Below are 14,590 nucleotides of genomic sequence, written 5' to 3'. Positions count from 1 at the left end.
GCCCCCACATTGATTACTCAACTGTCCAATGTTGTTCCAGTAATATTGGACCCTGAATTGATTTCCAAAATGATTCAAGAAATTGGTTGATTCAAAATGAGTTGAATCGACCAATTTTACCCATTGGATGACCAGTACCAGTAAAATAATATTTAAAAATTATTAAAAATATGTTAAACCCTTTTTATAAAATTTAGAAAATAAGTCAAATCAGCTTGCCCCATAGGGGTTGGCTGAGTGGGTTTGGGCCATGGCTGCTAGACGGGCAGTCAAGGTTGGATTCCGCCCTCTGCGCAAGCCAACGTTTTGCATAGGCCCTGGGGACAGGGGTCCTTGCCTCGGAGTTTTACGCTACCTGGCACAACGATTGTAGGTTCGACAGGCTGAGCCAACACGACCAGGTTTTTGTGCTGGGTGTGATTTCAAATTATAAATAAAAAAAAGTCAATAAGCTTGTTTCATATCGATTTTGGGCTGATATGATCCATATCGGCCAATTCAGGCCGATTGGCAACGATTCCAACAATGCATTTGATTTATCTCATTTGACCTTAAGTTGACAGATTTGGGTGAGAGATCCAACTGATCATGGAGATGGTAATTATCACTCGGCATGTTCAACCAGTAGGATACAATCTAACGGAAGCAGATCAGGTTGCGCTGAACATGAGCATTTTTTTTCATGTTGACATCGTGGCCGTTTGTTTGCATTGTGGATGATGAGCTTTTAAAATGCAAATAGGATGACCATGATGTGGGCATGGACAAAAACTAGGGATGGCAGTGGAACGGGGAAAGCGGGCCCCACCCCGCCTCACCCCATTTGGATTGGGATGAAGGGTATGAAACGAGGATGGAGGTGGGAATGAAGGTTAAAATCCATCCCCGCTCAGGGATGGACATACCCTTTTCCCGACCCCGCCTCATCTCCATCCCTGTCACTTTTTTCTGCCTCATCCCCGCCCCGCCCCGCCCTGCCTCATCTCCGTTTGAACCGGGGATGGAGGACATGAAACAGGGATGAAGGCGGGGGTGGAGGTTAAAATCCATCCCAGACGGGGATAGAGGCGTGGATGAAGGTTCTAATCTTGAGACAGGGCTGGGGTGGAGACCTTGTTCCCCGCCCCCACTGCCATCCCTAACAAAAACGTTCATGTTCAGCATGACTGATCCGCTTCCCAATTGAACAGGGTACGGGCCAAATCAATGTTGACAGTATGGGAATCGGACTTTTATAGTTTGGCCAACAATTCAGGTGAATCTGCAGATACCCATTCTCAAGTTAATCGTTCTGAATTCGGCCAAAAATAATTAAAATATACTGCATATCAATCAAAACGTGACATGCGTTAAGCCATTAAAATAATATCAATATAATATTAAAAATTTATTTTTAAGTTACTTTTATATTTATTAAAAAATGACCAATTCAAGTCAGTATTGTATCGAATTTTCTGCCGATACACACAGATTCTGACAACACTGGGCCAAATCACGGCACATCCGAATTCAAAAACATGAAATATAAGCAACAGATCCGTTGAAAGATTTGAGAAAAACTCAGGAAAATGCCATATATAAAAAAACTCATAATGCACAAAACCGTAAAATGTAAAAATACAAATTGTTTATCTCGTTAGTATCATGATGAAATCATGCGAGGGTAGTACCGACCACTTCGTGGCCTCCATACATTTTAAATTTCAATCGGTGAGAACTCCACACACTCGGACACTTACTTGTGTGGCATTCTTTTAATATTTTTAAAATAATATTTTATTATATTTTAATTTTATTTTAATAAAATAAAGTCATTTTTAATGTTAAAATATTCAAAAATGTTTTTATTGATTAAAAATTTTAAAATTTCCGTGTCTTCGTGTCCCATTTTAAAAAATTGAACTTTCGTGTTCAATCCGAATCCTGTGTCCTAGAGTCTCCGAATCATTGTGACAAATCATTGTGACATAGCCAGCCACTGTTGTCCTGTAGGAAATGGTTCTGGTACCACTAAGAAGTAATCGCACAGATCCAAACTCTCCTCTAAAGAGCGAGCAACAAAAGCCCCCATCCACCTTTTATGTGCTCCTCATCCACAACAATGGCCTCCTCCTTCATCCTCCCCACCATCCAATCTTCCCCAACAAAACCACACCATCCATCTCCATCCCCCACATTCTCGAGCTCATCTTCCCTCACATTCTCTCAATCCGCCAAAACCAAGCCTCCCCACCTGAACTCCACCCACTATTCCCGTTCTCTCGACCAAATCTCCAAACTATGCGAAGATGGTCGGCTCAAAGAAGCCATTACCATCTTCAACCAAATGAGAGAAGATCGTATTCAGATTGGTCATGATGTTTTTGGGGAGATATTGCAGGGATTTGCGTACCAAAGGTCCTTGTTTGGAGGTAAGCAAATCCATGCCCAGATTATCAAGAACGGTGAGTCTTATTCTGAAAACGAGTTCTTGCACACAAAACTTGTAATCTTTTATGCAAAGTGTGATGCGGTTGTTGCGGCTGATTATTTGTTTTGTAAATTGCCGTTGAAGAATGTGTTCTCCTGGGCTGCCATGATTGGTTTTTACGTTAGGAATAGTTTGAATGCGGAGTGCTTGTTGGGGTTCTCCAGGATGCTTGGCAGCGGCGTTTTGCCTGATAATTTTGTGATTCCTAATGCTTTGAAGGCTTGCTCTTCATTGCAGTCTCTAGACTTTGGGCGGATGATTCATGGGTACGTACTGAAACTCCGTTTTGGGTATTGTGTGTTTGTTTCCAGTAGTTTGGTTGATATGTATGGGAAGTGTGGTGAGTTGGGGGATGCACGCCAAGTGTTTGATGAAATTCCTGAGAAAAATGCCGTTGCTTGGAACTCTATGCTTGTGGGTTATGTCCAGAATGGTGAAAATGAGGAGGCCGTGAGGTTATTCTATCAAATGAGGGCTGAGAGCAGAGTAGAGCCTTCGCGTGTTACGCTTGCAAGTCTGCTTTCGGCTTCTGCAAATTTGGTGACTTTGAGCGAGGGGAGACAAGGTCATGCTATTGTGGTTCGGATGGGCCTTCCGTTGGATAACATTTTGGGTAGTGCTCTTGTAAATTTTTATGCCAAATGTTCTTGTATAGTAGATGCTGAACTTGTTTTTGATCTAATGCTCGAGAGAGACGTTGTTACCTGGAACTTGCTGATCTCTGGGTATGTACAAGACGGGCAGATAGAAAATGCTCTTGAATTGTGCCGCAGAATGCAGTTTGAGAACTATAGGCCTGATTCAGTTACTTTGGCTTCTATTCTCTCTGCATGTGCTGATTCTGGCGATCTTCTTCATGGACTTGAAAGCCATGGTTACTGTATCAGAAACAGCCTTGAATTGGATGTGTTTGTTGCAAACAGTATCATTGATATGTATGGAAAATGCAGGCGGATGGATGATGCTAGAAAGGCTTTTAATTGCACCATGCAGAGAGATGTTATATTGTGGAATACACTGATGACAGCTTATAGTGAATGCGGATGCAGTGGGGAAGCTCTTAAACTCTTTTACCATATGCAATTAGCAGGTTTGCTGCCTAACGTGGTATCATGGAATGCAGTGATTGTGGGATTCCTTATAAATGGACAGGTTAGTGAGGCAAAAGATCTGTTCTTGCAAATGCAATCTACACGTACTCAGCCTAATTCAGTTACATGGGCTACACTTATCTCTGGCTTAGCTCAAAACGGACATCCGTATGATTCCTTTGATCTCATTGATAGTATGCAAGCTGCTGGGCTGAAGCCCAATGTGATGAGTATCATTGGATTGCTGATGGCTGCAACAGCCCTATTGTGTTTACGGTCTGGAAAGGAAATTCATGCATACATCACTAGACATGGACTTGCAACATCTCTATGGGTTATGATCTCTCTTGTAGATATGTATGCTAAATGCGGAAGCATTGCTCTAGCAAGAAAAGCTTTCGATGAGGTTTTAGTCGAGGAATTGCCTTTATACAATATCATGATATCTGGTTATGCTCTGCATGGTAAAGCCAGGGAATCTCTTGCTCTGTTTAACCAATTGCAACTAGAAGGACTAAAACCAGATGTTATTACATTCACTGGCATCTTATCTGCATGCGCCCATGCTGGGTTTTTGGATGAATGTAAGAGGTTCTTCACAGAAATGATTTCAGTTCACAACATTCGACCTACAGTAGAGCACTATAGGTGCATGGTGGACACTCTAACTCGCAGCGGGAAAATATATGAATCACTTGCATACATTTCTTCGATTTTAAATGAACTTGATGGCCCAGTGCTTGGGTCATTGCTTGCTGCATGTAGAGACCATAATGATGTTGAAGTTGGTGAATTTTTGTCAAAAATTCCTTTCGAATTAGAACCAGGTAATCTAGGAAACTACATAGTGCTCTCAAATATCTATGCAGCTTCTGAGCTGTGCCATGATGTAAAAAAACTCGGGAATATCATGAGAACGAAGGGGTTAAGCAAGAATCCAAGTTGCAGTTGGATTCATGTGGAAGGTGAATTGCATACATTTCTTGCTGGAGACAGATCACACCCACAAACAGAAAATATGTATCAGACATTGTATTGGTTAGACAAAGAAATGAGATTTACTAATTATAACCTTTCTAGTAACATGCTAAAGTTTCATTTTTCTTATGAAAATTCTTTTCATGTATCTTAAGATGATGCAGATTGATGGTTATGGCCATCAAATGGTTGAATCCAAAGCTGATCAATACTAGTCTATGGTTAACTCTTATGGGCATTGACATAAGGTGCGATGACAAGGCACGATCAATCCCCAAAGTGCAAAACTGCGTATTGAGCGCAAAACCTCATAAGCAGTGCACAAGGTATGAAAACCGTACATCGACTAATCAACCATGAATAAGTAATACGCAAAACAGTTCACGAGCCACACCTCGGACAAACAATCATGCAAGCGAGTAAATGCATATGCACAAGGTACGAAACCACGCCTTGGCCAAGCCAACACATAAGCAAGTAAATATGCAAGGCTGAAAAGAGCATCAATAACTTAAACCAATAAGAACAGAAAGGAAAGCCTTGGTGCATAAAGCATGGGGCAACAAAAAGGAAAGTGCAGAAAGTAAAGGTAGAACAGAAGCCTGGGCACATATAGCGCGGCGACAAAGTAAAGACAATAAAGTAAAAAGCCATGGCGCATAAAGTGCGGGGCAGCAGAAAAGTAAAGAGGACAAGGATCACGAAACCATGTCCTTGAATTAAAAGACATAAAAATATAAAGACAGGAATTAAAAGCATTGGCACATATAGCGCGACGGCAACAAAAAAGAAAAGTACAAGGAAAGTAAAGAGGACGAGGATCACGAAACCGCGTCCTTGAGTTAAAAGACATGTATATATATTTTATACATATACGTATATCATCGTCCTCTTTCATTTTTAATTATCTTTCCTTATTTTAGCATTTATCCGTTCATTGTCCTTTTACGCAAGAATCCCCTACCTTGAGGGGTTGCGGGTCCTCGTACATCTGCGGCATAGGTAAGTATGGGCTCGAGCCACAAAAAGGGTGAGCCGATTCTATCGTTCAACCTGTGATGCTAAAAAGGTTAGTATGCCAAAATACAAATGAGAAGAGGGTTAAGTAAGACCTAAAACAATACCACACCCAAAACGAGGGTAGGCAAAGAGCTCAGTTCCCTGCAGGACAGTTGGGGCAGCAAGGTAGGTGTCCTGGGTTCCCTATCTGCTAGAATAGCAAAGCCCCCCTGACAGGGTCTTGCTGACCACCGTCAGCAAGCAGTGGCAGAGGCGGGGAGCCTTGCTCCCTGCATGCCTGAACAACAGAGAGGGCTAGGGGGCTCAGAGGTGCAGAGGCAGGGACTTCCCATGCCAGACGAGTAGAGACAAGGAGGCTTGCTCTTAGACTGTTAGAGCTGCAGAGGCAGGGGGCCCAACCCCTGTCGGTCGAAATGAAAAAGGCAGGGTATCACCCCTGCCATCCTGCCGATAAGCGGGATGGATGACCAAAGGCGGTAGAGACAGGGAGTGGCAAGGGCAAGGGGGTTTCGCTCTTGCCGACCTGCAGAGAAATGCAGAAGATGACAGGGGCTCGACCATTGTCAGCTTGCCAACAAGAAGAACAAGCAGCAGGGAGCTTGGCCCCTGCTGACCCATCGAAACCACATGGAGGAAGAGGGCTCTGCCCCCCCCCCCCCCCCCAACCTGCCTGACAGAAAGAACACAGAGGCAGGGGCTCCGCCCTCTGTCTGCTGGAGAGGAGTAGAGACAGGGGTCGTACCACTGTTTGCCCGACAAAAGGAGAGAAAGAAGAGGGGAGAAAGGAGGGCTTGACCACTCCCCGCCAACCAGAATGCAGGGAGGTGGCAGGGGCTCGACCCCTGCCCACCCAATCGAGAAAAAAAGAGTGAGATGGCGACAGGGCTCGACCCCTGCTGTCGTTCTCGGATTTAGGGTGGTGGCAGAGTTTGACCCTTGCCACCCTGCCGACCAAGGCACGAGCAGCCCCTCCCATGGGAGCCCTATGACTGAGAGAAGAGGCAACGTAGGCAACAACCCTGCCGCTTGCCGAAAAGGAGAGGGGGAAAGAATGAGGGGAGGTGCTGAGCACCTCCCTCCCTGGCAGACCCAAAGCCATCACGATGGTGGCTCTGGTCCACCGATTCGTGAATAGGAAGGTCGAGGGAGACGAAGAAGACAAAAGGAAACAACGAGGAGGAGTGCTTGGCACCACCCTCTTGGTAGACCCACAGCCACCTACGATGGTGACTCTTGTCCATCACCAACAAACGGAAAAAGGAGGGAAAAGGGAGGTAGGAGTTCAACGACCTCCTGTTGACGTCTCTAACAAGAAAACAACGAGAGAGGAGAGAGGGAGATACCTCAAAAGATCGCCGACATCGTGGGTTACCCAACAAGGGTCGTTGACGAGAGCTCAAGAGGAAAGCGAGGAGGCAAACAACACTCGGTTTCGACGAGTAGAGAGAGCTCCAACGTCGGGGGCTCCCTTGTCGAACCAAAGAGGCACAAGAGAGAAAGGTGGTGACAGGGGTCATCAGGGGTTTCTTCGAAGGATCTTGCAAGGGGCCGTCAGACTAGGGTGGTTGCCGATGATGACAAGCACTGACAACAATGGTTGGGAAGCGCCACAGAGAGGGAGGAGAGCAGCGGTGGTGGCATCATCCGGACACAGGGAGGAATACGACGCCAGGGTAGCAGGGAGAGAGGCTGAGGGGGGCTTACCGGAGCACCAGTGAGGGTGGATGGTATGATCGTTGACGACAACTTGAAGAAAGGGGAGGAGACGAGAGGCAGAGAGGAGAGAGAGAGAGAGAAGTGGTGAGGGTTTTGCCCCTCGCCTCACAACCTGTGTCTTTTAAAAGATGCAGTCTCTCGATCTTTCGAGAAGTCGGGTCGTGGGTTGGGCTTGGGTCTAGGTCAGACTCGAATCCGACACGACGGACCAACCTCGACACGTGTCTGACACATTCTCCGCACGTGTCTGACATAAATTTTTTTTAACAAGCTTTACGGTTATCATCATCAATATGATATTATTTGTAATCTATCCACGACGTTAATGATCATCGTCAATATGTTATCAATAGATTATAAATGATTATTACAATGATGATGATAATTATCATCGTCAATATGTCGATCTATTGACAACAATAATTATCGTCGTCAATATGCTGCCAATATATTACAATTCATCAGCATATTGGCAATGCTAATTACCATCATCAATATGCTATTATTTGTAATCTATTAATGATGATAATTATCATCATAAATATGATGTCAATAGATTATAAATGACTAGTATAATGACAACGATAATTATCGTCAGCAATATAGCGATTACTTATAATCTTTTGACGATGATAATTATCATCATCAATATGTTGTCAATAAATTACAAATCATCAACATATTGATGACGATAATTACCATCATCAATATGCTATCATTTGTAATCTATTGACAACGATAATTATCATTGTCAATATGCTATCAATAGATTATAAATGATCAGCATATTAATGACACATATTATCGTTATAAATATGTTGCTTATTTATCATTTATTGACGATGATAATTATTGTTGTCCATATATAACCTCATGCACATGTTCTCGCCCTAAGGTGCCCTTGTAGATGGCGTGGCTGCATGGACAAGTACATATGGTTAAAATAGATTGAATCAAGGTAAAATATACAAAAAAAATAGAGATAATTAACATAAAAATTACCACTGACATGCAGCATTGCTCGATGCACCATGATTAGGGGATGGTGCCACCAGGGGAAGCTCGCCATCTAACTCATCAAAGGAAGAAGCTCATGTCCCTCGACCCTGCGTGTCGATGCTAAGATGAGTGACAGGAGGTGTTGGAGTACTTGCAACAGTCATCCTATGCCTAAGATAAAATTGTTCCCGCCCTGCTGTCATTTGTTTTTCATTAAAAAATGACATTAGATTAACAAAATAATAGATTATACATAGTTATATATACAGTGAATTTGTTTGAATGAGCTAAATTTAGATAAATCAAATACTTTTAATCTCAAAACATATTCAGATGAATTAGATTAATAATTAACTTTGACATACAACTCAAAGTTGTTTGACTAGAAATCATAATTCAAAAACACAAGAAAACATGCATTTGATTAAATATGAGGATAGGCATCAGATACAAAAAAAAATGATGAGAGAAAGAAATTCGTTGTTTCTGTGAGAAGGTATAAAGGCCCCATCAATCCGGATTATCGGTTGTGTATGTGCTTAAATCAGTAGAATCTTCATCCTCAGCATCAATGTATGTCACCATGAGCCTAGATATGTCTTCTTCTTGACCATCAGAAGATGTGTCATCATCAGTGTATTCTTCCTCTATTTCCATTTCATGATGGGTGTCTATCGGGTTAATTTATACTTAAACCGGATCGATGTCATCTCTACGTAATTGTGATTGTTCATCGTCATATTGAATATTTAGCGAATTAGCATCTTCATCATCAAATTCAATATCATGACCATCTTCAGTGTACTCCTTTGTCAATTCATCTTCTTTGTGTTCACTTATTACATCATGAACATTATACATGTTTCTTGGAGATATTTTTGCACCACATGCCAACTTTTGCCCAATTTTGTATCAGGAAGGTAAAAGCATTGTGTTGCTTGACACGTTAAAATAAATGGTTGATTATCATACCATGTCCGAGATAGATTCACACTTGTAAAGTAAGCATCTTGTCTCATTCTTGTACCAGGCTGAGTGTCAAACCAATCACATTTGAACATAAATGTTGTATGTTCTCTTGTATAGTGTAGAACATACATATTCATCATAACACCATAATAGTCAATAGTGTCTGTATCATCCTCGCATGGAACAACACCATTGTTTTAGTAACAACAGTATTTCTCATGATTCATTGTACAAAACATATTTTCGTACATGATATAATCTGAGAACTTGAAGACCTCACGATTAGGGCCATATGCAATAGCATGTACTTGTTGACTAACCTCTTATCCATTTGACTGACGTGTGCAAACCTTAAACTAAGCTTCAAACTCCTCTTGATGCTTACATTCAATATTTGTAGCAGGGGTCTCTCTTGCAAACTCCTTTTTATGTTTACTACATTAAAAATAGATGAGATATGAAAAACGACCAAACTATATATGCTATTTCACTTAAGGAAGATCAGGAAAAAACATACATAATGTAATCTCAAATTTCACGCAATTATCTAATACATACCATTGAGCCCTAGTTAGAGAAATATCATCCAGTGATACCAACTTGGAAGCTCCTAACCCACGAGCTCGTTGAGAGAAAATAGATAATCATGTAGGGTTCTCAACCGGCAAACTATCATAGTTATGCTCTTCATGGTTATGTCTTGTTTCAATTCCATGTAGATACATGAAAAAAAAACTCAACCATTCATCTGCGACATGTCTTTGCAATTGATCCTTCTGGATGTGCTTTGTTCCTTATAAAACGCTTAAGTTTCCCAAGATGTCGTTCAATTAGATACATTCCTTCTGAATGTGCTTTGTTTCTTACAAAACGCTTAAGTTTCCCAAGATACTATTCAATTAGATACATCCAACAGAATTATACATGTCCTGCAAGCTCAGCCTCTCGAGGTAAATGAACTGCTAGATGCACCAAGATGTCGAAGAAAGATGATGAAAATATCTTTTCCAACTTGCATGAATCAAAGCTATATCATCCTTCATGCAGGTCAAGACATCTACTTTAAAAGTCCTAGCACACGATTATTTGAAGAATATACCCAACTCAGATAAAGCTGTGAAAACTTGTTTGTTGGTATATCTACGAATTACAATAGGCAGTAACCATTGAATAAAACATTACAATCATGACTCTCCATTCCCACCATCTTACAATCATTAATGTTCACACATCGAGAGATATTAGATCTGTAGCCATCAAGAATTTTTACTTATTTTAGCCAACGAAGACAATTAGTCTTCTCAGATCCTACCAATGTGAACGTTGCCACCGACATATATATAGATGTATCATATCTCTGTAGATGTAAATTCTGACGTATGCCCATTGCATGTAGATCTCTTCATGCATTTTCATTGTCTTTTGTTCTTAGATCTAGCAGTACACTTAACACATTATCGCATATATTTTTTTCAATATGCATAACATCTAAGTTGTGTCTTAACTTCAATATTGACCAGTAAGGAAATTTCCATAAGATACATCTCTTGGTCCAATTCAACTCGATCTTGCTATGCTTCAACCTTCTTGTATCTTTCCCAAATGGCCTATGTGGAAGTTGTACCAACTGCATATTTAACACCTCATCTCTAAATAATTCTTTTGGTGCTATCCTACTCTCGATAGTGTCATCAAATAAATTCTTTTGTCTTCGCCATAGATGATCCTGATGTAAGTATCACCGATGTCCCATGTAACATGTCTTTCTCTCAAATTCGAGTAATTTATATTTTGTATCATTGTTACATGTGAGACACACAAGTTTAGCCTTAGTAGACTACTCAAATAGGTTTGTATATGTATAAAAACCATTTATGGTCCACAAGAGTGATGCATGCAACTGCAATATCTGATCTGTGGATGCATCATACATATGCAAGCCGTGGTACTACAATTCTTACATATCTTCAATCAACGACACAAATAAACATCTATTTCATTGCCAAGTGCCCTAGGTCCTGGAATAAGCAAGAACAATATCATGAATGGTGATTTCATATACCTTCATGGGGCAAATTATACAGAATTAACACTACATACCACATGCTATACGATGTGCTCATAGTTCTGAATGGGTTAAAGGCATCACTTGCCATGCCAAGTCATACATTGTGGAAATCTATTGCGAAAGAGTTATGTTCTTTGTCAAACTCTTTCTAAACTATAGAATCAGCTAAATGCCTTAGGTGAATCACATCGTTTACACGCCCTTCTTTGTTCCACCTCATTGCCTTTGCAATATCTTTTGACATAAACAATTATCTTGACCTGGGCTTAATCGAAAAGTATTGCAAAATCTTTTGAGGTAACATCTTATGTTTACCGTCACGACGTTCTTCATAGTACCATCTTGAAGTTTGGTACTTCGGGCAATCATTGGCATTACCATTTTTCTTCCAAAGCAACACACAATCATTGTAGGCTTGTACTTTCTCATAGCTAAAACCGATGACCTTTTTATACCTATTTGCTTCGTAAAACAACTTTGGCAAGCCAACCCACTCAAGGAATGCATCCCTTAACAACTCAATCAACATATCAAATGACTTGTTGCTTCAATTGTTAAGTGTCTGCAAATGAAGTAGTCTAATGATAAAAGAGAGTTTTGAGAACTTTTTACATCCTTGATAAAGTTCACACTGAGATAAGTCCCACAATTTGTTAAATAATCTATCTTTGTTGTCATTGGTTGTTGCACTCAAGGTAGTAGAAGATTGGCCGAGGTTAGAAGACACGTGTGTCCCCATATAAACGTCATCCAACATTTCATACACATCATCATCAACATCTATAGCACCCATGATCACATCATCATTTTCAGCATGCTCGTACCCATCCCTCGATACCTCTGTTTCACCGTGATAGATTCAGTTTGTGTACTCTTGATAAAACTCATGCTGCATCAAATGAATGTCTACCACATTTACTTTCAAGTATAATATGTTCTTACACTTCGCACATGGACACTTGAACCTACCATAGCTATCCATGTGATTATGGGCTAGGTTACAAAATGTCTGAACTTCGTCTATATATTTGAATCTGTGTCTATCTCTGCGAAAAATCCAACTCTTATCCATCCTGTAACCCCTAGTAGACAAACATCAAACAAATAAATTAAGTCACTAGTTTGAAGCAACATATTGGATAAAATATTTGCCATACTTATAAAAGAGATTAAATAATGAGCTAAAAACCATATCATTGGTCTTAACTACTACATGTAAGTACATGAAAAAAAGAATAAGAGAAGGATAAACCACATCACAGGTCAACCTAGTGCTTCTGTTTTTAACCCCCCCCAATCAGTAGGTCAAGTGCCTTCCTTTTCATTTTCTGCTTTTTGTCTTTATGTTAACAAGTAACAATATATTATTTTTTGAGGACTAGGACACTAATCACCAGGGGTTTATCATGGTTTACCATGTAAGAGATAAGGCCCATTAAGTGACCTTGTGAACACCCCAAAATTTTCCAAAAAATCCCCTTTTTGCCTATGGCCCATTCTCTGAATGAACTGGGCCAATTTCTGATCAAATTTTCATTCATTTCTCAGATTCACTAAAATTCATGCTCAATGTTCGTATCTGACCCAATCCTGGATCCAAATCTAATATTTAGATCCAATTCTGAATCTGAATCTCTTATTTCTCAAAAAAAATCAAAAAATCAATTTCTTTGTATTTTCTCAGAGGTTTTTCTCAATACAAGGTCCGATCTCAATTCGAGATCTGAATTCTAATGTTTTATCAAAATTTTTGGACCCAGAGCCATCTCTGAAGTACTTTTCTTAAAAACCTCATTTTAAAAATTCTTATATCTCAAAATAAAATTCTTCTTGCAAAACTACTTCAAAATGCCGCGTTTTGGTCCATCTGTTAAAATCCTCATGTTTTCGAGGTTTTTCTTTCAAAAACTCAAAAAAAAATAGCTTTTAAGATCCCTTTTAACCAAAAACCTTTTTTTTTAAACACTCTTTTGCTAAAAACCCCTTTTGAGAAAACTTTTTTTTGAAAAGAGCCATTTTGAATTTTTTTGAAAAGCTTTAACTGCTTTTTTGTTGCAAACCGCAGAGCTCCCTCTCCTCATCCTTCGATCGCCCCTTTTGAAGCATCGATCTCCAACAAACTTCCACTTCTCCTGTTTTCTTTCCCTCTCCCCTCTGGAAGCATCTGTTGTTCCCGCTCCTTCCAACCCTTGGATCGACCCCTCCATCGCCTTCTTCATCTCCACCATCGATCCTCAATAACCTTTTTCCCTTCTAGAGCCTTTCTCTTCCTCTTTAAAAGGGCCATACAGGGGAAGTCATCGGCACTGCTTCTTCACCTCAGCACCCCAGCATTTCTTGACATTTCTTCTGTCTTCCCTCCTCTTCCCCTGTTCCCTTCCTCTTCTGCCGATTCCCCTCTGGGCTGTCAAAGAAGCCCTTCTCTCTCCTTCAGAATTCCAGCACCACCGAGGGACTCCAATTAAGGTCACGTTGCCTTCAACTTCCAGAGATCCAGCAGTCACAGGTGAGTGACTATCTCTTTCTCCTTCTTTTTTGTGAAGATCTTCTTCTTACCTTATCGCATTCTTTCATTTTTTTTTCTGTCTTCTTTATTTTATTCTGATGCAACCATGGTGGGATCGATCTGCATATAGCAGGGTCGACCCACCTATTGCGATATTAATAGGAATCATCAGATTCCAATATCTTCTTTCTCTCATAGCAAATTTGTTTTCTCTGGTTTATTTTATTTTTCAGTATTTACCTTTCTTTCTTTTCTTTTTATTATTTCTTCTTCTTTATTTCCCTTTTTATTGTTTTTGTGTTGTTTCTGGTTTCGTTAAATCTCTTGTATGTGGCCCTATTAGAGCACCCATATGGCATTGATTTTGCCTGTAGCAAATATCACGCTATGTAAATATGCAATATCCAAAGGAACGAATAGGTTCCGACATTTCTCTGTTCTCGTAATTTTTTTATTTTTGTCTTGCTTATGCTAGAGAATTCAATCCTTTTAGGTAGTTCATCTGAATCCCAATCTGTTTTCCGGGTAGATTCACGGTTGTAAGTTTATATATTGATTCCCTTTTTTAGATTTTCTGCTTTAAATGGTGCTTTCTCCTTTTTTTTTATGCTAGATTTCTGGTTGTATGTTGTCATCACCATCACTTCATCTTGTTTATTTTGTTCTTAACCTTAAATCAGACTCATTATTCCTGTTTATTTCTTCCATTGCATTGTCTTCTCCATATTTGCATTCGTTGTTTCAGTTTTTAAAGGCATCATCATTCGTCAGTC

The 14,590-nt window shown here is 40.3% G+C and overlaps 1 protein-coding gene across 1 annotated transcript; it reads left to right on the top strand.

Annotated features, from left to right (window-relative positions):
• The first annotated feature begins 2,101 nt into the window (after window positions 1-2,101).
• On the top strand, window positions 2,102-4,693 carry CRR21 (Tetratricopeptide repeat (TPR)-like superfamily protein). The gene has a single exon (XM_089990490.1). The coding sequence runs from the start codon at window positions 2,102-2,104 to the stop codon at window positions 4,691-4,693; it is 2,592 nt and encodes an 863-aa protein (XP_089846616.1).
• Window positions 4,694-14,590: the final 9,897 nt, after the last annotated feature.

Source organism: Nuphar pumila, chromosome 15 (genome assembly GCF_984573655.1).
Source record: "Nuphar pumila chromosome 15, dmNupPumi1.hap1.1, whole genome shotgun sequence".
In the NCBI taxonomy this organism is placed as follows: domain Eukaryota; kingdom Viridiplantae; phylum Streptophyta; class Magnoliopsida; order Nymphaeales; family Nymphaeaceae; genus Nuphar; species Nuphar pumila.
The sequence above is the reverse complement of the archived record's forward strand: the minus strand, read 5'-3'. Positions and strand labels throughout refer to the sequence as shown.